Source organism: Phasianus colchicus, chromosome 19 (assembly GCF_987193195.1).
Source record: "Phasianus colchicus chromosome 19, bPhaCol1.hap1.1, whole genome shotgun sequence".
In the NCBI taxonomy this organism is placed as follows: domain Eukaryota; kingdom Metazoa; phylum Chordata; class Aves; order Galliformes; family Phasianidae; genus Phasianus; species Phasianus colchicus.
The window spans coordinates 5,648,312-5,662,566 of NC_143454.1; the positions used below are offsets into that span (position 1 = coordinate 5,648,312).

A 14,255-nucleotide genomic window follows, 5' to 3' on the forward strand; every position below is an offset into this window, starting at 1 on the left:
GATTCCCAGGAATATGATCCACAGCACAGACAAGAATTAGCACGTCAAGAAATTGTCTTCATTCAATAGGAGAAGGCAGCAAGCAGAAAGGCAGGGAGGACTCCTAGGGAATCCCTGGCACCCTGCAATCACACACTTAATCTTGATTTAAGCAAGGAGAGGAAATACACACCGATACCTTATAAATCAAACAGCTAAACCTCTGCAAACCAAGCAGAGGTGGGCAAAAACAACATCGCCTTCCAGCTGGGGCACAGAAGACAATTGTTTTGCCTGGACTTCTCTTTCCAAGCCCCAAACTTTGCCCACCCTCAGCTCTGCTGAATGAGATGTCAAAGGAAGTCTGGTTAAAGCACAAGCTAGTGAGAATGGGAGAGCCAGAGAAAAATCTGGGCATCTGCTGAACTCAAGGGAGAAAAACAACCCCTCTGATTGCATAGTAATTGGACCAACAACACAACCTTTCACCAGGCTCTGACCTTGGCCTTTATGGGGCCCAAAATAGTAGATGTGATATGCATCAACATCTCAGAACGACGATGACGTCCTCTGTACCTATAAATGCACCAACTAAAGCTATGCAAACAAACATTAGATTTAAGCCACTTGAAAACAGCCGTGTCACAGGTCTGACCAGTTCACCTGATGGGACCGGAAGGCTTCAGTTACATGACATACCTGGGTCTAGACCTATAACAACCAAAAATCACCGGGAAAATAACCACCACCAATAATCAGATCTCTTACTGGAAGAAAATTGATCAAACTTATTATATAAATTACTGAATCCTCAGTAGCAATTTGAAGACCAGTCTAGCCACTCAAGCACGAGTAAAATGAGAAATCTGCTTCCTACCTGACATCTGCCGGATCTTCCGTCACCAGAACATCTGTCTTGCAGCTGGCAAGAGGATTGATAGAGAGCTCCACGGGGGGCACCACGAAGCTCTTACTGACAGGCAGCCACAGGCCTTGTCCCAGACTATAGGTGGACCTGGGATGGGGACAAACCATCAGACAGGAATACAGAATCCACAGTGAACGGTGGACCTCCAACTCGAATACAGACAAGCTGAATGCTACCCAACCCACCTGAGTATCTTCTCCGGTGCCTGCTCTCCTGTGACCAAGTCGTATCCTCTCTCAAGTGTGGTGTAGGGCCATGGCCTGGGAGACCAAGAGGGAGAGAGAAGCTGCGTCACATTCCCAGCAAGGACAGCAGCACCACCAGGTGCCGGATATCTGGTGATAATGATGAAGGTCACGAGGAAAGGAACTGAGCCCAGCATGAAGCCAGCTTGTTGTGCACAGGCAGCTCCCACTCACCCTTCACTGTGTCCCCAGTCAGTGCGCACACACAGGTGGCGATGCATGGGGTCCGGGGCATAGCCTTCATGACAGCTGCACTCCCCTGCAAGAGACCAGGGACATGTAAGACCTCCCTGTGCAGAAAGCATCGCATTGGCTGCTCCAATGAAAATGGTGTAGAGCTGTGTCAGCTGGGAAAAGGTTAGGAAAAGGTTCTGCATCAGAGAGCGGTGAGCATGGCACAGCTCCCAGAGCAGTGGACATAACCCAAACTGTCAGAGCTCGGGCAGCATCAGGACTGCTCTCCACCATAGGGTTTGGGATGGAGATGTGTGGAGCCAGGAGCTGGGCTTGGTGATCTTTATGGGTCCCTTCCAGCTCGAGATACTCTATGACTTCTCTGACAAGGTTACATGATGTGTTACTGGAGCTGGAGATGCGATGCAATTAATCAAGATGTCTGATCTCAACCTATGTGCACCCTTTCAGCTCCCCTGGGCCAGCCAAGCCCTGCCTGGTGGCCTCCAAAGAAGCTCAGCATGACACCAACACCTCTCCAGGACAGCAAACACCCACCCCATAGATGCAGTCCCCTCTGCAACCCCCCAGCTCACTCAGTGCAGAAGAATCAGCCTCCCTCCTCTCTGGCTTCCTCCCCTGGCTTCCAGTCTCTGCCATTCCAAGGGGCTCCCACCCCCCGTTACACCCTGCTGACAGCAGGAGCACAGACCTGAGCTTGGCCCAGATTGATCCTGCTTTCAGTATGAATATATAACCCGGAGCAAGAAACAGCAAAATCAAAAGACGAATTGGATTTGCACGTGGAGTTTTCTTACAAGCATCTGTCGATTACTTCTCCCACTCCCTCTGCCTCGCTTTGTGCTGTTCCTCATCGCTGGGCTTTAAGCCTTGGGGCAGAGCCGGGGGGACCACAAAGAGGGGGGAGGCAGGGAAGGAGAGCCCCCAGAACAGCAAGGCTGCAGGTGGGCAGGGACTGCGTACACCTCAGTCCCCAGCTGAGCTTAGCGTGTCTTGCAGGGATTACAGTAAAGAGCTTTATTGTCAGGAGGGAACAAAACGGGGGTGCAGCCCATGAGATACTAAGAGATGTCTGGAAAGGGAGAGGTAGGGAAAGAGAAGGGAGGGGGGAAGAAGGAGACAGCTAATGACGTGCTAAAATGCAACAGCACCTTCATGAAATATTCACTGCTTTAAACGCGTCTAATATTAAAGATTAAATGTCCTGGGATTTGTCCTAGCAACTTCCAAGCACTGATTTATGATCTGTCAAAAGCTGCTAACCTCATGATTCATAATGGGAGAGGCAGGAGCATTACTTCTCAAAAGGGATGGAGCTGGGAAGGAGACGGCGTGAGCTCCTCCTGCTCTGGCTCACCATGCTGCAGCCTGCCTGGCCCACGGCGGTCTCGTGACAAGAGCTGCATGTCCTAATGGCTCCATCAGTGAGTTAAAAAAAAAAAGTTATTTCTTTTCTTGGGTGCTTAGTACGCAAGTTCCCCCAGCCACGACGTGGATCATTAATTCCCGGCGCTTATTACATAACAAATATATGATCTGCAAATGAGAGACATCTCAGAGCGCTTGCAAAGCAGAGCTGGGAGTCTTGGGGCACCGGCTCACTTTCTGAGCCTGCCACGGAAATTAGAGCAAATAAGGGGAAAAAAAACACCCAGAAAGGTTGGCATCCAACAGCCCGATCACCGCCTTGGTTATTGATGGCTGCAGGTGCCAGGGCCGTTAACCCCTTTCCCGCAGCACGATGTGTTTATTTTGTCCGCCAGTTTGTTTACAGTTGAGGCAGCTCGGTGTTGGAAGGAGGAACTCTATCAACCTGCAGAAATATTGATTTTATTGACTTCAATCCTAGAGCTTCAACAGCTACAGCCAGTCCTGGAGGCTTTACTGGGAGGTTTATAGGGAGGTTTGTGTTGGGAAGCGGGAGCATCGCACAGCAGGGATGTTGTGCAGGGCTGAGACCACCAGCACCCTCCTCCTTCAACTCCCCAAAATATCCTGGGATTTTTTCTGTCCTCAGCCCTGATGGGTGTGATGCTGAACCAACTGCTGCCATGGCCTGTGGGGTGAACCAGCATGGGCTCAGTGTGACCGAGGTGGGGGTCCCAGGCCCCTAATTCCTTCATTGAGCAAGTGTATTTCCTTAAGAGCAGATTTCAACATGCTGCTAAAAACAGCCACCACCAAGAGCCCAAACAACAGCACTCTTGTTCAGGGCTACAAAACCCTGTGCCTCTGCTGAGGGAGGACAAATGAACTGGGATCTCCAAAGTGCTGTGACAAGCAGCCCATTTCTGCAGACACCGACCCGTGCTGTGCACATGCAAACACTGATGCTGAAGCCATCTGTCTTCTTTTGAATTCAGAACCCACGAATCAGGCCAGATCAGACTGCCCAGCCATGGCTGATGGCAGGGAGCACAGAGTCTCCAGGGCTGCAGAAGCTGCAGGGTGCATCCAGAGCCCCCAGACACGTCTCACAGCCTCCTCCTGCTGTGCTTTCATGTCCACAGGGCTGGCGGGGAGATGAGCAAGCACAGAGATCAAAGCAGCACCGAGTGGCGCGCAGAGCCCTGCCACAATCCGGCACTGCTGCTGCAGCTGGGAAGAGGAGCAGGACCCAGAGCATGGTGGAGGTGGGCAAACCAAACACACATCTGCCTGGTGGCTGCACACAAGTGGGAGCTTCCTCTGCCTATTTCCAAGCACAGAGCTCCATATGGTGGCACGCTTCATGCAGTGGCAGTACGGGAGCACTCTGCAGCCCAATCACCACCTTCTGCACCATCAGCTTTTGGTTCAGGGCTGTCCCACGGCTCATTCATGCCCAAAGAAGAGGAGCCTGTCTGAATCCCCACTGTGCTCCTAGGGCAGAGGGAAAGCACACAGGAGCTTGGTGCAAATGCCTACAGCAGCCTTCCAGCTGCATCCAGACCAGCGCAATGAGGACTTCAGCCCTTTTCTACACATCTACACAGGAAGCTAAAAGGTTTCTCCTATTTCACTCATCACACCACATTTCTGCTCCTCCTGAAGCAGAAAACATCTCCCAGCCATCTCCTTGTTTATCCACAGAGCAGCATAGCCAGGCTGCATGAGAGCCATGCAGCCAAGTGTTCCTGCGCCAGTATGCTGGTAATCCTGTTATCCTCATTAGGGCGAGGTGATCTACTGTGATAATGCTGTGGGATTCCTCTAATCCTCCAGTTGGCACACAGCAGAGGCTCCCAGAGTCCCTGTGCTCCTGGAGAAGCTGCTCTTTGCAGGCAGCAGCACTTCTACTCATGGAACCAGGGACTGTGCCTCTGCCCGGGGGACAACAGCATAAGCTCTGGCCCTGTGGGCACCTCTCCCAGAAGCACAACTTGTACCCTGGGTGCAGGCAGGAGGCTGCAGGGCTCACTCCTGGGCAAAGCCTGGCCCTTCAGTTCCTGCCACTACCCCAACACTGCACGCATTGCTCCTGTCCCTGGCTAGCAGCCGTGATGGAGGAGATGAGCCAGCCAGGGACAGGCACAGTGCACATGTGCACAAGGGTTGGCACAGAGTTTCTGATTGATACAGGTGCGGATGAGAGGGAAGCTCAAAAGGCACTTCTACAAAACCCTTCTTTAAATGGGTTGCTGCAACCCTGTGGGATAGCAGAGAAAGAGAATCCGAGAAAATTCAACACAGAAAGGACAAAAATGGTCTTAATGGATCATTAAATTCCTAAATTCAATGGACAAGTGAGGGGTCCTCAGAAAGTGGCTGCTGCAGCCAGGACCGGACCAGCTGAGGCTGTGACTCCTCAGCAGCTCCCAGCTCTGACAAGTTTCTCTTCCACCCTCATTATCTGCAGTTCCTGGCCTTTGGGGATGGCATTTTCCAAACTCTCTCTGCTTAATCCTGATGAGAAACTCAGTTTCACTAAAAGCTGTTCAGCTTTTGTGGAACAAGAAAGGAAAGCTCTTTCCTATCAGGACAAACTTTCTTTCTCTTTGATTATTTAATTCCTCTCTAAAGGAACACAGTCACCACGAGGCAGGATGACCAGCAGACCCCTAGAGATCCTCCTCTGCAGCACATGGGCAGCATCAGACTGGTACAGACATGAGGTACAGCTCAAAGTGGCTGGGAGCAGAGGCAGACAGCTCAGCCCTGCTGCGAATGCAGAGGGAAAATCTGGAATCAACACTACAGACATCCTCCTCTCCCCCCACTGCAAGTCACTCTCCTTGCCCAGATGCATCAAAGCACTTGAGAGCAAACCTAACTTGTGAGGATTGTGTCTGGGTTTACGTTCGACACAGATATTATTCTCATTATCATTTGCTAAGCCCCTAAGCTGCACTGCTGAGGAAGCTCCCCATGGGCGCACGTGTGCAGCTGCTGCAAGGTCTTGAGCAGGCAGCACCCAAACGTGCTCTGCAGTACCTAACTATCACCTTCTGGGCTGACACCTCCAAAGTCAGCCAGCAGGGCTGGTGGGATGGGCCAAGCAGGCAAAATGTGCCCAGGAGCACCTCCAGCCACAGAGCTCCCCTCCCTTCCCTGCTCTTCGCAGCCTCTAGACAAGCTCAGAAATGCCATTACAGGAACATTAGCAGCTGCAGGATTAAACACTCTAATGGCAGAAAATGAGAGTGCAAAGACAGCACAGATAACCTTAACTCAGCCCCCTCGCGGGCATGCATTTTGATTGCTGTTTATGTCTAACACCACAGCCCGAAGCAGTTAGCTTGGGAGTTAACTGCCTCCTGCCCTGCTTGGTGCGCAAGGCAAGCTGAGCCGCCGCGTGAAAAGCAATTGCATATTATGTGAGTTTTGACCAAGTTATTAAACTACATACCTTAGAGAGACAGAACCTCATCTTATGAAAGTCAAAGTCAATAAAGACACTAGGATCTTCCAACAGCGAAAACAGCACAAGTTCATGAGAACAAACAAATATTACTTGATGTGCACAAAAGCCACATGATACTAAATTGAACTATTGACGAAAATGGCTGTTTTCATAAACACGAGTACCCCCTCACCAAGGTTGGTCATCTGTTGATTTACATGTCCTGCTCTGCAACCTCCAAACCCCCTTTAACAAGTGCCTTTAAAGAAAGGGTACATTTAACACCGACTTCCACCTGTTTCCTACCCACAAGTGCCCTGTCCTATCAGGATAGCAGAGCCATCTGCGGCCCCGGTGACAAACTCACCCATTTGGAAGATGATGGAAACCTTTTTTTTCTTTTCCCCCTGCCAATTTCTAGAAAAAGACCTTTCGCTACCACACCTAATTGGGTTCTTACAAGCATGTGCCTATTGTTTTGTGGGTGCAATCAATTGTGAATGCATAGAAGACAGCTTTAACGGGTAAGTGCCTGATTTATGGATGGGAAAAAAAATCAACGCACTTGCACCTGCTAATCAAGGTAGCGATCCATCTCATTTATGCCACTGCTCTGGCAAGCTTGACAGCACAGAATCAGAGGCTGTTTTTTCCAGCGTTTGGCCCTAAGGGACCAATTCTCCAGCAGGTCTCTTAAGCGATGCCCACAGAATGTGCAAGTGAATCAGTTTTGTGCATACAAAGCAGGTAATTGTGCTCACAAATCAGGATTTGCATATGCCACCAAAAAAAGGATGCCCTCATAAATGCTCCTGGCACCGGTAAGGGAGGTGAATGAAAAAACAGCACTCCTTGATTTAGGAAAAAGCATCTCAGAGTGTGGAATGAATGCCACGTCCATTGGAAAACCCAACCAAGGCGCAGCTCTGGAGCGCGTTATCCACACTGTGAGGCTGAGGACAGATTCAGGAGAGGCACCCAGCTCACTTGAAGCCACAGATGATATTCTGCTCCTGTGCAGATGTTGGTGCTCTCCCTGAAAAGCTCTGATGAGCTGGTACTTTGCAGAGAGGGCTTGAAATTTGTCAGGGGCAGCAATCATTTAATTAAAGAATGAGTCACACTGTGAAGACACAAGGGAAAGCAAATTAAGGTCAGGCAAGCAAGATGTGTTTTGGCATTTCCTAGCGTTTCCGAGCCATGGTTTTCAGTGTGGATTATTATTCATACTGAAGCAGCACTTGTGGCTTTGGTTACGAATCAGCACACTGCATGGACAGATATTCCACAAAACCCCAACCCAAAAGAGGTCTTCAGCTCAGGGAGGAGTAAGAGGTTGAGCATCACCAGAACACATGTGCAACCTGGTGACTTCTTCTGTCCAAACCTGTGCCAGCAGACCCCGGCACTGCTGCTGAGGATGAGTGCTCTTATAGAGCTGGAAGAGGTCTGCATATAGTTTGGAGGGAGAAAGCTTTGGGCAAGGCATTCACTGAAGGATAGAGCGGCCTCCAATGGGGACTGAAGGCAGAGTGGGCTGTAAACACACTGAAGCACCTCAGGGGTTGCCCTGCTGCTCCTCATAAGGGAAACCTTCAGGGCACTCGTGCCCTAGACAGGACAAACCCTGGCCCAGCACCCCTCCTCCCCCATCCAGAGAGGATGGAGGGCAGGGAAACCCCCCGCACCCATTCCTCTAGATGCTCACAGCGATGATAAAATCCCTGACCTGGAAAGGTTGAAATCTAGAAAGGATTTATGTCCCCTTGTAAAACCAAAGGCCTCTCTCTCTCGTGGTGATAAAAATAAATCACCCTTAAAAATAGAATGACATTAATAAATATAAATCTAAAAATACATGCAGTGCATCATGGAATTACGATCTGCTCCCAGCCTGGCATGGAAACTTCTCACCAGCTGAAGGCTCATCAACAGCAAGGATTGGAAGCAATGCTGGGGGCTATCTCCTGGGGTGGGAGTCCCATAGGTATTTCCAAAGGATTCACTGTCAGTAGGCAGTTAACTGTTCAGCTCTTGGTAAAGTCTGGAAACTCGTACTTCAAATCCACAGCCCCACCAGCCAGTCCTGCCCTACCCCTGCAATGAAACTGCCATAGACAGCAGAAAGGTTTTGCTTTATCCATGTGCAAATTCCCAGGTTGAAGGGAGAGGAAAAAAGCTGGTGTGCAGATGTGAGGTAAGGAGCCTGATGGTTCAGTGCATGGCTGTTCTGTCCTCACCTCCACCACAGAGCTGAAGGCACAGGCAGACACACAGACAATGCCCGATGTGACCAGCACTGGTATCATAGCCTGCCTGAGTTCATCACAGATTTTCTGCCTTGCTTCTCCTGCTCTGAGCAGGTCACAGCCCCCTGAACCTGTTTCCTTCCCCCAGGCACATCCAAGACACACCATACTTCAACCAGTATCAGGTAGAGACAATGCTGCCAGGTTTTGGTCAGATGGGAAGCAGGAATGGGAACTGTAAAGCAGCTGATGAGGTTAGGATCCAGCACTGTGCTGGAGCTGAGCTAAAGAGCATCATTCCCTTCCCTGCAAATGAGATCTGACATGTCCTGCTTGGGCATGGAGCATCCAGCAAGAGAGACATGCTGCTACAGAGAGCTGGGGATGCAAAGGGAGCAGCAGCTGGGCTGCTGTGGGAGAACAGCCAACACCACATAGGGCCTGCATCACTGCCAAGGCCAGCACAAGACTGGCAAGCAGAGCATCGGGGCTGCCTCCATTCACCCTCCCCATGTTTGCTGCTGGAGGCAGGAGATTTTCCTTCTTCCTCTCCTCAGTAGAACTGAACTCATCTTTCCTTATCTCAGAGGTGGCTGAGAGTTGCTGATGCCTGAAGTGATCACGCTGCGCTGAAGCACATGCTCTCACATCACCTCCATCTGCTAGGGGCTGATACCTCAGCCCTCCTCGGCTGCAGGTGATGCCCAGAGCTACTCAGCATGGGGAACTCAGTCAGAATGACTATTCTGCTGTGCTTACAACTACCAGTACCTTTGCACAGACAAGACTTGGGGACCAGGAGTATGAAAAGAGAATACTGTCTTGATAAGGAAAATGGATTTAAGGAACCTAGTTTAATATTTGCCAGAGTCACACACTCACATGTCCCACTCATGAAGACCCCCATCATTTCCTTGTTGCACTTTTTCTGTTTTCTGGGTTCCCAGCTCACTGCAGGTCCCCATGTATCACCCAGAAGAATGGGGCCAGAAGGAAAGTGACACTTCTCCTCTCCTTGGCCCCACACAGCTGAGCCACAGCACAGCAGGTTGCAGATCCGTGTGCAAGCAGAGCACAGAGCAAAAAGTTCATCTGTAGACAGATAAAGGTGTCTGCAGCTCCACAAGAGAGGTGGAGAAGAGATCAGCACTAGGTCACACTGGGCAGAAGCACTGAAGGGAAAAGAAGTAACAGGTCCACCATTTCTACTCCCCACCCTGGCACTCAGCTGCTTAATGCCTGCTGATGGAGGTCACCATTACGTACCCTGCTGGTACTCAGCACTCTGCCCTGATGCCAGGCATGGGTAAGCCATGCAGGTATTGACATATCCAGAGACAAACCTCCCACACACCTCCAGCCTCTACAAGTTTTCTACTCTCCCCAGGCCTCCCTTACCTGTCTCTTGGTCACACAGCTGTTCACAGGCATCGGTGGTCCTCTGGCCACAGAGATCTCTCACCCAGGGAGAGGTGGCATTGATCTGATAATAAAGGGACAGCTTGGCTGGGTTCAGCCAGTCGGAGATGTCCAGGTAGCTCCCTTCGCTCACAACAAAGCTGCTGCCTGAGAGTGGAAAAAAGGTGTGTTAGGCAAATATAAAAAGAAAATGAAAAGCATTTTATGCCAAAAGGTAGCATGTCGCAAGAAGGAATGAGTTATCTTAAACTGCAGCCTTCCAGGACCCACAGGGAGCCTACAAACAGGAGGGGAGTCAACTCTTTGAAAGGGTAGTAATAGCAGGACAAGGGGAAACGGTTTTAAGTTGAAGGAGGGACGATTTGGGTTGGATATCAGAAGGAAGTTCTTTACTATGAGAGTGGTCAGGTGCTGGAACAGCTGCCCAGAGAGGTTGTGGATGCCCCATCCCTGGAAGTGTTCAAGGCCAGATTGGATGGGGCCCAGGGCAACCTGGTCTAGCATTAAATAAGGAGGTTGCTGGCCCTGCATGTGGCAGGGAGTTGGAGCTTCATGGTCCTTGAGGTCCCTTCCAACCCTGGCCATTCTATGATTCTATGATTCTAAGTAAGGTTCTGAGGAATCTATACTGACCCACTGTTCTCCACAGCACAGCCAGTTTGTTCTTGCTGCTCCAGCACTAAGGAAAGAAACCTTCCCTGCAAAGGCTGGGAACTGCAGTTGCAGGTTCTCTTCCCCTCTCTGATAGATCAGTCGGTCTATTTGCACTCTTTCATGCCTACTGCATGCATATGAAAATGGCCAGTAAATGGACACCCCTGCCATGACTCTCCCCTATCCCATGAGTGTCACAAGATGCTGGATTTGATTCCTATGTCTCTGCAGGAATGTGGACAAAATGCAATTATTCTGATCCATAGGATTGGAGCATCACTTCCCAACTCATGCAGATGATATCTACCAGTCAGCCAGATCCCAGGACCAGGACAGGAGAGAGCAGCAGTCCATTGGGCTGTCTCATCTTCATGTCTCCCAGCTCAAGGCAAGTGAACTGACCCAACACAACTTCTATCAGAAAAACTTCTCTGCGCTCTCCCCCCTGAGAGTTAGAAGTAAATTCCTGCCAAAAAACCTTTTCTTACAAAATCTTACGTTTCTTTATTTTGTGAAGTGTATTTTTCCCCACTAGCATCTGGGAATATGCATCATCTAATTAGCCAAATAGATTTTCAGTTCAGCCCAATCATTTCCTTATCTAACATCTGAGGCCCAGCATCGCTTGGGGGATTTTGCAGGCACAGAGGTCCTCATTAACTCTGATCTTCAATTACATTGATTATAAGACTGCCTCCATAATAGTGCTGCACAGATCAGAGGGGAGCCAAAAAGCTTCTGCCATTAAGTGGTGTTTTGCAAAAGTTACCCAGGTAAAAGCCTCTAAAAACAGGGGAGAAGAAACCTTCAAAGAGGAAGAGTGGGCAAGGTAAACTGCCAGGTAGCCCAGGAGCTAGCAGGCACCCTTCTTTTAAGTACTAGGACTGGAAATAGGGGCAAGCTTTGCAAGCACAATCTGAAGATTCAAATCCTTCTTTGTGATTTCTCAAGAATGGCAACTCTATAGATCCAGGGTACATTTTCTTGAAACCGAAGGCTTGTATCACTTGGAAGAATAATGTCTAAGTGCATTACTAAGCGCTGCAGAAGTTCTCAGCTCAATGAAAGCCAAGGGATTAAAAAAGCAAAACAAAAAATACATAGCAGCAACCACCCCACACGAATCTGCTTGAACATACACTCCAAATTTCCTTTGGAATGAGAACTGATGATGCTTTAGCAGGAAGGAGTTTGCCTCAACCTCATGCTGTGCCATGTTATCCTCGTGAAAGATAAAGAAGCAAAACCTGAAGTCAGGCTTTTGAGTGAACAACCCCATTTCCAAGCATCCTGAGATCACAACACCATACAAATCCAGGCCATAATTTCACATGAATTCAAATCTTTCACACTTATACAGATCACTCAGATCAGCATCTCTACATTCATAGCTGAGGGATGAAGCCAAGCTGCTGAGCATACACACAAATAACAAACAGCACAGAGTTGCACTGGGGACCAGTGAGGCTGGGGCTGGATGACCAGGCTGCAGAAGAATCTCCATCAGCCACAAGGTAACTGCAGAAAGCACTGTAACACCAAGCACAAAGAAGGACCTTAGAGCTGCCTAACTTTCTCCGTTAATTATCATTCTTTTCCATCAATATTTAAAGACAGCTTTAAATACCAATGATAACTATTACTGGTTGTTTTGTTTTTTACCAAATGGAAATACATCATGAACCCACTGGGAGTGTTTACATCTATTATAGCATTAGTCTTGGTTGCTTACTTATTTTTATAGCTTTTTAGTAACGAGTGTGGCTGGAGAAACACATAAGTGCATTTGGAGGTTCAGTGACAGACAAGTCCCTCTGTGCCCAAAGACTCAAAAGCAAAACCACCAGCTCTTGATTAAATCCTTAATGAACCCCACTCCTATTTAAAATAGAGCCAGAGTGAAGGCAACAGAAGGAAATCAGACATAAAATAGTCATATAATTGGTTTTCATTAAAGACAAGGCTGACTTGAGCCAGCAGTGTCCTGGCACAGGACCTTGATGGAGAGAATCCAGCAGGTGACAGCAGGATGACTTCAGAGGTGGGACAGATTGATCAGTTCCAGGTGTAAATTTGTTTGGGAGAAAGAAAAAACAACACAGATTTGGGAAGGAAATTGTGCCTTGTCATATTCTATTCTGTACACAGAGAGATTTACAAACATAACACAATTGGAACTGAAAGGAAAAAAAAAAAAAAGTGTTCTTGCATTTTCAAGATGAATTAATTTTGATTTCAGTACGTCTTCAAGAGAGATCGTCCTCAAAAGTAAAAGAAAAGGAAAAAAATAGTGAAAATGCTTGAATCCAAAATCCCTGAATTCAATGCTTAGTGAAAATTGTGGACACTGTTCCACCTCAGACAAGAACATAAACAAATAAGCAATTAAAAAGCAGGGAAGTTGAAAGTTCTGGTTAAATGTAAACACTTTCCTTCCTTCCTAGGGGGGGGAAGGAGGGGACTGCTGCCAGCCAGGAGGCTTCTCATATCCCAGCTCAGCTGGGTACCATTTCAAATGCATCCACACACTTTCCCCATCATCACTCTCATTGAAAACACAAACAAAAATCCCAACCTTGATCCTTTCATAGTTTGCTTCAGAAAAAAAAAGGAACAGGAAAAGGAGTTTTACAAACATTTTGAAAGCTCAAATTCCGAAGATTTCAAAGCCTTTTTACACAAATTTTCTTTTTGTTTTCAAAGAATCCGCACACATAAAACAGTTTTCACAAGACACCAGCGCGCACTTATCAAAAACATCTTGAAAAGCTAAGAAGGGGCAGGCTGAATAGCAAATCCTTTTAGAAACCGACAAGAACAAACATTTTCTAAGCAAGTGTCATTTCGAACATGGTTTGCTTGTCAGAAAGACCCGCCGGATCTGTCTCGTCTAATGCCTGGTCCCTCAGCAGAGGTAAACAAAAAGGGACAGCAGTGGTGATCAGACACTGCTGCTGCGATGGTGGGGAAGCCCCAGCTCCCAGCTGGAAGCACCCTTTGGGGAATGGGGTACAGCCAAACCCATAGCTCAACGCGCTCCATGTGCAACACAATCCACAGGCACTATATGACACTCCCAGCCGAAAGCTCAGCAAAATCCTCTTTAAACAGAGACACTGAGGGCCTGGGGTAAAGCAAGCAGGGTGAGGTGTCAAGCAGGTAACACCAGGATCACCGCCTGGCCACCCCGCTGTAGGCCGCGGCCCTGCAGCTGCACAGCCCTCCGAAGCCAGGCCCTGCTGCAGATCAGCGTCACAGCCCTAAGGAGAACCTCAGTGTATGGCTACACAGTGCTGGTGCTTCAGGGAATTGCGTTGTTTGGGTTTTTGCGTGTGTGTTTTTCCCCCTTTCCTTCTCAAATGTTGATCAAAGCCGGGCCGGCTAAGACAGCAGCAAAAGTTCATGTCTCTCATGCTGAGGTCTCCTTCAAAGTTCAGTGGGACTGCTTAAGCCGTGACAAAAAAGGCTTGAAGTTTTGACATTTCAAAAATCATTTGCCAGAACAAAACAGGATAAAACAGCTCAGACGAGATATATAACAAGGGAAAAGAACAAAGAGCCCAAAAGGCAGCCAAAAGGGTTTGGTTTTTCCTTTCTCTCTGTTTTTTTTTTTTTTTTTTTTCCAAGGGAAGAGATCAAATATATTTTTTTTTTTTGTGAAGAATTTCTGTTTCTTCCTTCCACTCCTTTTTTCTTCTTTGGTCCATTTGTTGTATCTTGGACAACAAAACTCCTTGTCATCTAAAATTAGTATTTGGTGTTAG

The 14,255-nt window shown here is 48.4% G+C and overlaps 1 protein-coding gene across 5 annotated transcripts in view; it reads right to left on the reverse strand.

Moving 5' to 3' along the window:
- Positions 1 to 14,255, reverse strand: part of ASTN2 (astrotactin 2) — a 262,038-nt gene that overhangs the window by 153,191 nt on the left and 94,592 nt on the right. For all 5 annotated transcript variants that reach the window (XM_090121266.1, XM_090121268.1, XM_090121267.1 and 2 more), the window contains 4 exons: positions 9,817 to 9,984; positions 1,327 to 1,411; positions 1,093 to 1,167; positions 857 to 994 (listed from right to left, as the gene is read on the reverse strand). In XM_090121266.1, coding sequence (XP_089977392.1) covers positions 857 to 994; positions 1,093 to 1,167; positions 1,327 to 1,411; positions 9,817 to 9,984 — 466 coding nt within the window. The remainder of the gene's footprint in view (positions 1 to 856; positions 995 to 1,092; positions 1,168 to 1,326; positions 1,412 to 9,816; positions 9,985 to 14,255) is intronic.